This window comes from Triturus cristatus, chromosome 7, assembly GCF_964204655.1.
Source record: "Triturus cristatus chromosome 7, aTriCri1.1, whole genome shotgun sequence".
NCBI lineage: Eukaryota > Metazoa > Chordata > Amphibia > Caudata > Salamandridae > Triturus > Triturus cristatus.
In genome coordinates, this window is record NC_140590.1 from 113,745,052 (window position 1) to 113,756,014 (window position 10,963).

The 10,963-nt window shown below is 41.1% G+C and overlaps 1 protein-coding gene across 2 annotated transcripts in view; it reads left to right on the forward strand.

Annotated features, from left to right (window-relative positions):
- LOC146808966 (putative G protein-coupled receptor 33) overlaps nucleotides 1–6,928 on the forward strand; it is a 49,585-nt gene extending 42,657 nt beyond the window's left edge. For both annotated transcript variants that reach the window (XM_085615766.1, XM_085615765.1), the window contains exon 2: nucleotides 2,409–6,928. In XM_085615766.1, coding sequence (XP_085471892.1) covers nucleotides 2,413–3,888 — 1,476 coding nt within the window. In that variant the 5' untranslated portion in view covers nucleotides 2,409–2,412 and the 3' untranslated portion in view covers nucleotides 3,889–6,928. The remainder of the gene's footprint in view (nucleotides 1–2,408) is intronic.
- Nucleotides 6,929–10,963: the final 4,035 nt, after the last annotated feature.

The following is a 10,963-nucleotide window of genomic DNA, read 5'->3' on the forward strand; positions in this document are numbered from 1 at the left end:
TTCTGTTTCCAGCACAGCTCATGTCTGAGAAGCGTGCTGTAAGCAGCATTGTTACTTCTCAATGTGGATGGGGCCTTTGCTTCTCGCGGTACCCTGCAGGCCCCTTTAAATGTGGTTCATCATACTGCTCTGTGTGTCTGCAGTGAGACACACTATAATGTTGCAGGGATTCTGCTCATGCACAGAACTATGCGCAGGAAACCAGGAACTCAGTGAATTGTGGTGTACCAAAAACTCACCTCAGAACCCAGAACCCCTTATCCGACCAGCATCAGTGTCTCATTCGTTCTCCGTATAATCACGGAGGTCCCAATGAATAGACAACCCAGAACAAGCGACTTAGAGTATTCTCAGGAATGGTGGGAATCAGAAATATCTGTTCGTAATTATTCTCATATCAGTCCACAACAAGAGTAAACAAAGACACGGTAAAGTTTGGAGAGTTTATTTTATAAACCTCGTGTCCTAAGATGCAGTACTTTGGCTAACATAAGCAAAACCATCAGCATTGTTGCAATACCATAGAAAATGAAAGGAGAAATCATATTACAAATGACAGTGGATTACAGCCACCTTCCTTTCGCTAGTAAACTAATATTATTATTATTAGACTAATAAAAGGTCTCTAGGCTTGAATGGGGAACCCCATACCGTAAAGATCAGCTTAGTGGAATCACATCGCAGGATCAGGTGTGCTCTGGTCCTGGGAATGCTCTTCTTCAGAATGTGTGTGTGATGCATGCAGCCTGCAATATTAAAAGCACTCGACCTTCAGGTATTTGCAGCTGCGTGCGTGTTATGGCTAAATAGTGGGCCAATCAACCTGAACTCAACAACATGCATTGTCTAGCGACCCAGACTGTTTCTTTACACAATGTTCAGACCAAGGTCGCAGCTCACGGCTAGGGATGTGAACAACAGACAGTTCTCATGTGAAGAAAAGGCGAGCAAGCGGTTTTCAAATAATAACATGTAACTGCAGTGTCGTGTGCAAAAGCATCAAAAGTGGCAAGATGGCTTTCTAACATCTAACGCGGTTATGCTAATTTAGCAATGTATGTATATAAAGTGCTGCCCCCACTACAAAAAGACAGGCCACGAGAGCATCAATAAATATCTCATCAAGCACTCAACATCACTATATGTACACATGAGTACAAAAGAGACCTCTCCCATCCGATGCTGCTGAAGGAACAGTAGGTTTCTCCTTGAACCTCTAGCTGCCATGGAAGGAGCCACTTTGATGCAGAAACTCGATGGTGGAAAATCCTCCAGTGTCCGCCTCTGTGGGTGGAATTTCAGCCAGAAAACGTGTGCACCGGTCCTAGGATGCTTGATTCCGGTCCAGGGAAGACATGGCTTGGCAGTTCGGGCTGGACTGTTCCCATGAGGCACAGGGTCAAGACTGATTTGCATATGGCGATGTCTGAACTGGGGTGGCATGGTGAGCAAAATAACGATGGATTAAACCCAGATCTGTGACTGGGGGTGAATGTTTTGCCAATGTGCAACATTCCGTCAATCATCTTGTGTGTTTTACTGGAAAAAGACCACCAAAGTACGGATTCCTTGTGAATGCTCTCGGATCAACGTGCTTGGAGATATCTCCTATCATGTAAGTGAAGGTATAGTTAGTTACCGGTGAGTGGCTGTCCTCCACCGTTTACATCACATTCTTTCAGGAAGGCAACACGTCCAGCCACATTGGTGGATCGGCCTCCCCAGATGAGGTGACTGCTCAGCATCATGTCAATGCAGATTCTCTTACATTGGCCAACCTCACGGTGGAGCTGCAGAAGTTCCTCTTGGCAGGACACCTGTCTTCCACCCAGCCCTGAGTATGGCTTGTCATCTGCCTAGCCCTGGCAGATATGGCGGTGTGAGCATGGAACATGGTCCACCGATTACACTGCAAAATGTATGTTTCCGTTCTCTAAATCAAGTTGATATTTTGTATGTAATTTATTTTAGTAAAACTTTTTCTGTCCAGAACCACGTTGATATTTTGTGCATTCAGTTACCTGTTTATTCGTTTGTTTAATTTTTTGGTAACTGTTTGCATTGTCCAATTTAGTATGATGAGAACTCAACTGACCTTGTAAGCTCAAACTTCAGCAGATACATCAGTTTAGAGGTCAGACAGTTTAGTTATTTTTCTTTGCCTGTGAGTCTAAAAATATTCACTATACTTAAGGTGTGAGATAACTATGTGCTGTTGAGTTATGAATTGTCTCATTTGTACACAAAATATGTTTTTGAGTTTGGGGCTAAACTTTACAAAAGGCTTAAACCACGTACAATACAATGAAAAGCCTATTGACAAAACGGTTTAATTTTCCTGTTTAGAAATAATCTATATGGAAGTTATTTGGTCTCACTGCAGTCTCTTGCACATTTCTTCCCAACAGAACTATGGACGACAGACTGATGACACGTTCCTCTCTGTCCGAAGCCTCCACTTATAGTGATGTTACAGTTTTTGAAGAATCCACCTCGGCCACTCTCCCGGAATCTGAGACCTTGACACCTGTTGAGAGTATTGCATCAGAAGTCTCCTCCCTGGCAACTGTGGAGGAATCTGTCCACTTCACACCTGTCAATATGGTCACATCAAAAGATTCCACACTGGCCCCTCTCCTGGAATCTCTTAACTACGCCTATAGTACTCAAGCCACATCAGAAGAATCGTCCTGGGCCACACTTTCGGAAACCCTGAACTCAACAGCCATTGTTGTTGTCACATCAGAGGACTCCACCCTGTTGGGTTACATGAACTCCACAACTGTTGATATTGACATTTCTGGTGGCTCCACTCTGGTCACTCTTCTTGAATCTGTAACATGGCCGGACAGCAACGTGCCCTCCGCTTCTGCATGCCTAGTCGTCCTCTCCATTCTGTTAGCCATCTTCCTCTTTATCACATTCACCATTGGGATTCTGGGAAACAGCTTCTATCTGTGGATATTGGGTTGGAAGATGAAGCCGACGGCCAGTATCATTTGGTTCCAGCACCTCATCTCGGCTCACCTGCTTTTCACTTTGGTCATTCCATTTTATGCCATCTTTTTGCTGATGGATTGTCAATGGATCTTTGGAACAACTCTCTGCAAGTTAGTCAACTTTGTGGTATCTTTCAGCATGTTTGCATCTGTGTTCCTGCTCACAGTCATCAGTGTTGACCGGTGTCTGCTGGTGGTGGATCCGCTGTGGACCAAATCTCACAGGACAACCAAAAGAGCTTCAATAGTTTGCTTTTCTGTTTGGATACTGGCCTTAGCATTCAGTTTACCCTACTTGGTGTTCCCAAAAACCTTTGTAGCTGGCAACAATAAAATAACCTGCTTCAATGATTATGCCCTTTCTGATGATTGGATTACTCCTGAGATACAAGACCTAAGGAGAAGAGTCCATTTGTCAATGTTCATCCTCCGGCTTGTGATCAGTTTCCTGTTGCCGTTCTCAATAATGATATCATGCTATTTGAAATTAGCTGTGACGCTCAAGGCTGGGAACCACAACAAGACCAACAAACCATTCAAGGTGATTGCTACGGCAGTCACCTCTTTCTTTGTGTGCTGGTTACCTTACCACATCTATAGTGGCTTGATTGTCTACCAAGAGTCTGCCAGCCAGTTACTGGTCCTTCTGGTTATGTTCTTCACCATAGTGCTGTGCTGCATCAATGCTGGCTGCACCCCAATCATATACTTGTTCATTGGAGAGACATTTAGAGATGTGTTCAAGGCATCCATCCATTCCTTGTTCAGCAAAGCGTTTGCTGAAGAAACACTACAAAATGACTTGGAAATTGAGAGGAATCCCCGTGAGTTCCCAACCTCCGGCCAAAGCCAAGTGACCAATCTAACGCAGTTAGAGTCTTCTGCATGAATGGCCTTTTCTTCTGATAACATGCGATTGACACTTCTTGTAATACTGAAGCAATAAGATGTAGCATGATCTTTAAAAACCTCATCTACTTCACCGAAGAATAAGTTGTACTGGTGTTGTATCAGGTTGCTGGTGTTGGGAAAATATTCTAGTTCACATAAACCAGCAGTCAATGAAAATAAAAATAAGATAATCATCATAGGAGCCCGAGGTCTAACAGCTCCCCAAAAAGAATTATAGAAGAGCTGCCTTTAAACTGTTAAAATCCTAGACATATTTAGGAGACAGAGTGACTAATAATCACAATTATGGAAGTCTTAACTTGGTCTATGACGTTCCACACCCTTGGAGACTTTCAGACTGGAACTGGATTTGACTACAATGATGTACCATGCTTTCATCAAACAGGTTCGCTATTTCTATTTTCTCTCTAAAGCCACTTCATTTGATTTGAAAAGTGCTTTTGGAGTGACTATTTAATTAAATAAAGGAAAACTATATGAGGGGGTTAAAGCTGTGTGCGAGTGGCAATAAGGATGTGTTTCTATCTATGATGAGGATAAAGAGAAAAAATGGCCAGGAGGAACAAATATATCTATCTCTCTCTGTGTTATCACCGGGAACTGTGTATTACCCTAATGAAAGTACATAGTTCTGCTATTGATTCATATTTCTTTTTTATCAACAAAAAATCACAAACCAAGGACACATAATTACGTAATTTTAATTAACGTAAATTTGATTCAACTAACTTTTGAAATAATTTTTGAAATTCTTTTTTTAAACACACATCTATATATACAAAACAAATGTCTACTAAACACATTAAATTCAAAGGTTCCTTCTACCCACTTGTTGAAAAAAGTAGTGTTCGCCTATAACATAAAGGTGATACACTTAGAGGTCGTCTTATATGCAAACTCAGTTCGTATTAATCTCAAACCTTAATCGCAAAACTGTGCATTTAATAGTCAAAAGATAAATCAATTCTCATCAGACTCCTCTTTGTCAAAACATGTCGACGCGGACGCGTTTCGGCCGCCATGTACTTCTTGGCCTCCTCAGGACAAGGGTGAGGAAACAAACCTATATAAATACAAATAAATATGTACTACCTATCCATATGTAAATACTATCTTAATCTCTGTGTCAACCACCACCAGCACGCGTGTCACCGGAGAAACCAAAGCCTAAATAAAAAAATGCAGAGAAAGTATATATGTGAATCAAAAAGTGACCTCCAACACCGTGTGGTCGAACAAGGCCATCCGAGTCATATGTACATAGTAACCTGTACCAGAATCAGGTGCACGGAAGCCATACGTGAAAAGCATAGGTGTAGGAAAGATAACAAAAAAGAGACCACCACACCATTTCATCTTGTGATTCCTGCTAAACTATCGTAGTGTACACCTACTCGCCTGGAGGATAACACTCACATCATGAATATAAATCCAGTCGCCTAGCGGTCAGGACTGCGATGTATAAAGTCCAATAATGTCACTGTAACACACAAGTTTTTAGTAAACATTAGCGAAAACCAAGTCTTATCCAAGTCTTACCTCAAAAAGTGAAAGCAGAAAAACACGAAAGTTCGACCCTGGCTTACCTTCAATATTTATTGTTCGAACTTGGTCCAAAAATGTTTCCAGATATACGAACCACTAGGGGCTTTCTACACCACTCCCTTTCTTTTTTTAATAAAGCCTGGGGAGAGAAGGAGGATATAACTGTAACACTTGTGTGTCTCCCTAGTATATCCCACAGCCACAAGTCAATACCTGGTCCACTCGTAAAGTACCTTAATCCGCTTCTGACCTTCCGTCTTCCTGACCTCCTGCTATTCGATCGGCACTAAGCGTTCTCAATCCGGCGCGTTTGTGTTAAAAACGCGACTCGACCTGTCATGTGATTGTGACATAGTAACGAACACAATCGACGGACTACGCGTCTGGTCCCATTATTCGAAAAAACTGAAGAAGGACTCACTCTCCAACATCATCCAAGTAAAATGAAAAAAGGACCGCTACAAGAGTGTGTAAGGGCCTCACTACTGCCTAGAGCCCTAGACGCCATCTTCAAGCATGAAATCACCAGTTCCCCTCTCAATTGAAAACCAACATCCATGTACACCTAAGTGACGCACTGCAAAGTGGTAGCCAGCACAGAGACAAGCTTACATTCTTGTCTTGTTATACACATATTTTTACAATAATCCATACATAATAAACAAAGAAGTTTTTTACTTTATAATGTGTAAAGTACATATTAAAAACAACCACATAATCAGTATACCAATAAATATAAATGAAAGAAAAACAAATATAAATAAATTCACAATTTCAGACAACGAAACTAGTGGGGTGTGTATCCAAAGCCTATACAGTATATACATATATACCTATTCACAAGAAATTCTCTGTCACATTGGTATTTATATGGATTTGTCACTCGTAAATAACGAAATACAACAGCATGCATTTAAATCAGTGCCCAGATCTCCACATGATCATTAAGCCCAACATTTGCAGTAAGATATTTCTCAATCATGCGAGCTTCCAACTTATTCAGAGTTGTTTGTAAGTTTGTTTTATTTATCGAATTCACAAATAACGAGACTGACCGCCTGATCTCAATCTCTTTATGATTTCACTGCATAAAGTGTTGAACCAATGTCGCTCCCTGAGTCCCACAAAGTATTCTTGATTGATGTTGCATTACTCTCATTTTAACTGCTTGTGTGGTCTGTCCAATGTATACTTTCCCACATGGACATGTCAAGGAGTACACAACATTTTTCGTGTTACAATTTGAAAAGTTATTCTGAATGTGTTTTTTACCATTCCACATCACAAATTTTGAATTACTGGTATATGGACAAACTGCACAACCATTGCACTTAAAATGTCCTACCACGGGCAGAAGGCCCAACATATTTCTCAAGTCTCCCTTAAGTTGGTTCGTACGTGCTGCTCTCACTAAATGTTGGCGGAGATTTTTACCTTTACGAAATGCAAATAAAGGTTTGGGAATGTTCAAATGGTTTATCAGCCTCCAATTCCGTAGGATAATTTGTTTGATCTTTTTGGCCTTGGGGCTGTAAGTAAGCACACATCATCTGATTAGATTCCTGTTTCTCCCTGGATGTCAATACATTTTCACGAGGTGTAAACCATGCTCGTTTGAAAGCTGTCCTCACCAGTTTCCTGGGGTAACCTCTATTGCATAATTTATTTTGTAGGGTTTCCGCATTTTCAAAATAATCTGTTTTGTTGGTACAGTTGCGGTGAATTCTTAAAAATTGCCCGTAAGGTACATTTTCTTTAAGATTTTTCGGGTGACCACTTGAAAAGTGCAACAAAGTGTTGCGGTCGGTCGATTTGGTGTAAGACTTACTTCTAAAATGCCGGTATTATTGAGTATCCAAACATCCCAAAAATTAATTTTCTAATCACTATAGGTAATAGAAAAATTAAGATCTTGGGAGCGAGAATTCAACCAGCCATGGAAATGCTGTAGTGATTCTTGATTATCGGTCCATATCATGAAGATATCGTCAATAAATCGGACCCCTCGGGTGATATTTGCTTTAAAAGGGGTGGTGTCCTGGAATATATATTGTGTCTCAGAGGATTCCATCACTAAATGCGCAATTTCTGGGGCAAAACAACACCCCATGGCCACGCCTTTAACCTGTAAATGCGAAAAAATTGTTTTTAAGACAAATCCTCGCCAAAGATTAAATGAAATCTGTAGGTACAGCATGTGGTCTTGGTCTTTTGTCTAGCACCATTTTGAGAACTACAAGCGCCTCTTCTTGCGGAATATTAGTGTAGAGACTTTCAACATCGAAGGTGACCAGCAACTGCTGGTCACCAACAAATATTGAATTCTCAATCTTCGCAATAAAATCCATGGTGTCTCTAATGTAAGCCTTAGTCTGAGGTACAAATGGCTTTAAAAAAACATCTATATGTTTTGCCAAAGGTTCCAGCAATGAACCACATTCCGAAATAATCGGCCATCCTGGAGGTTGCTCAGCATCTTTATGAACCTTGGATAATACATAAATGTTAGGGATTTTCTGTGTAGTGGTGTTAAGAAACTCATATTCTTTTTTACAGATATAACCTTCATCATAAGCCTGTGTAGTAAGATATAAAATCTGTGCTTTCAAGCGTGAGGTGGGGTTATCAGTGATCGGACGGTAGTGTTCTAAGTTGTTTAGTTGGTTCAATATCACTTTGTCGTATTCATTGCTGTCCCACAAAACAATGCCACCCCCCTTATCAGCCGGTTTAAAGACTGTAAGGGGATTATCAGTCAATTCTTTCAAAGCAATTTGTTCTTCTTTAGAAAAGTTGGGTTTAGAGGAAATTCTTTTAGTATTGAGGTCATCAATTTCTCTCAATATTTGATCTTCAAAGAAACAAATTTCATCAGGCATAGAAGCACTTTCCGGGCAGAATGAGGATTTGTTTCGCAATCCACTAGTGTTTTTTTCATTAGCATCATCATGGTCTGTTAAAAAAGTTTTCAGTCTTATTTTACGTAAGAACTGGAGGACCTTTGATTTGGTGTTCACCAGGTCCTGCACAGTAAGTGGAACAAAAGATAACCCCTTACGTAACACCTGCCTTTCTACATCTGTCAATGAATGCCTCGATAGGTTGTAAATAGGAATTAGCTCATTGTTAGTGTCCCTATCTCTATTCGGCTCATGTCCTATCGCCTGTATGTTTTTCGTCGTGTCCTGAAAATTCCTTGTTCTGAGGCTGGCATTGGGGGTCTCCATTCTCCTCTGAATCCCCTCCCCCTGTTTCCTCTGCCTAAAAAAGGAAGGGTTCTAGGGTATTGGTAGTAGGATGGATACGGTGGGTAAGGTTGAAAATATGATCCTGACCCCTGGTCTGAATCAGAAGAGGAATCAGAGAAAGTGATGAATTTTCTACGGGATCTTCCCCGTTATTGTAAATTCAAAGTACTTGGGTTATTGTTTTTAACGAAATCTTCCTTTAAATATGGATAAATCAATTCAGTATTGAATTTTTTTATATCTCTAGTAACCTTAGAGGTTTTCAAATTCACTGTGTGTGTTCTAAAATCAACTATAGTTTTTTCAATGGCTTCCAAGAGGGAGTTAGCATCAGTGATAGCAGTATCAGTGCCAATTTCGTCCTTTTAATGAAATAAAGGTAATCTATATGAGGGGGTTAAAGCTGTGTGTGAGTGGCAACAAGGATGTGTTTCTATCTATGATGATATTTTTAATTTCAAACAAACAGTGGTCCTCAAAATAGTTTAAGGAGTAAAGGGAATATAGTACAGAATCGAAACTATATTAATAATGTCCAGCCGGACATCCAGTTTAATTCTTCAATGAAACACAATCAATAATCAACAGCAAAACATATGTGGGACACAGTCCTGTATCCGTTGGGAGAGAAAGACATATACAAAACAAACAGACATTGCAGGCAAGGCAAAGGAGCTTAATTACAAAATCCAGTGTTTAAGCTTTTTCCATACAGACAATGCACTTTTTTACGTAATTGGTTAATGTGCACGCTGTTTAGATTGGGGTCGACAACGTTTCGAACCTATTACAGAGATACAAGGATCATCATCAGGACGGAAAAATGTACAAGCCTGGTATTGAAAGAAATTGCCTGTAGGAGAATGAGAGGGGAAATGGGAGTGTAAGGAGGGGAAAAAAAGGAAAATTAGAACTTGGATGAGGCAGCGCGGAAATTCCAGCCGTGATTGTGCTCAGTGCACATGCCACTTGTGACAGCATGCATATTTTGAGTTTTTTATCTTTAGGAAGCTAACCGGTGAGCTGGTGAAGTAACAAGATGATATCAAATTCAAGAGGGAGGCAAGCATTAGATTAGCGCCGGAAGAAGAGTGCTACGAATGGTATGTGAAGCCGATGGGTGGCGGGATACGAGCCGCAAAGTGTGTAACCACAATGAAGTAAGCATTGAGTAGTGACTACCGGTCTTAGTAACGGGGTGTGGAGCAGCCAATTGGCCCGCTTACCGTAGAGAGTAAATCGGAATGCAGACGTGGTCAAATGGCGGAATAAAACCACTCGCGTCTTGTGGTGCAATAAGGGTCTGGTAGGCTGCTCGTAGGTGCGGAGGTAACTGCAACGATAGCTGGGGAAGGAAGGAAGGTACGTGAGGCAGAGAGCAAGTGAACGAGTGGCGCCGGGGCGGTAAGGGCGACCAGGGAGAGGTACCTGTTAAAGTTCAGAAACGGGCAATGCGATTAACTTGCTCTGATCCAGGATCCGAACGAAGGTACCAGGCATCCAGAGTTAACGGGCGATTTCAATCAAAATACAACGATGAGTGATCCGTGAGTATGCACTGGAAGGGGGAAAGTGCAGGTAAGTGAAATGATCAATGGTGGATGAGCCCGTAAGGGGCAAAGAATCAGAGCGCTTACCGAGATCAAGTGGCGTCCTCAGTTGACGATAAACGAGTGACGAGGAGGGCCAGGGAAGCGTGCCGGTATACATGCAGCGTGAGTGTGTGGGGCACTAGAACGTGAAAACGCGCCGCCATGATGGAAGAGGGGAGTAAAGATAGAAGAAAGATTTACCCGGAGGGGAGTCTTTGAAACAGTACAACAATAGACGAAACATTTTACATGTAGGCAATCCAGAATAAATTATTAGATTGTGGGAATGAAAATACAAACAAAAATAAAAATAATTATGAAACCATCACAAAATGCAATTCCTTCACATCACTGCGTCGTATTGCTGGCCTAAGATCCAAATTTAAAGACAAAATTTGGTTGGAAAAAATCAGGAGTTATGACATTCTTGCTTTTCAAGAAACTTGGGACTTGTTAGAGTGTTTGCCACTAGATGGCTACTCTCATTTTTTCGTACCCGCCGTCCCTAGTAGAGCTGGTAGAGCTAGGGGCGGGCTAGCCGTATATATTTCTCTTGACGTTAAAGGCAAATGCAGTTACATCCAGTCTAATTCCAAAAATTGCTTAATGGTTGAATTGACTTTATCAAACTGTAACCCTATTTTACTTGTAAATTTTTATAATTCTT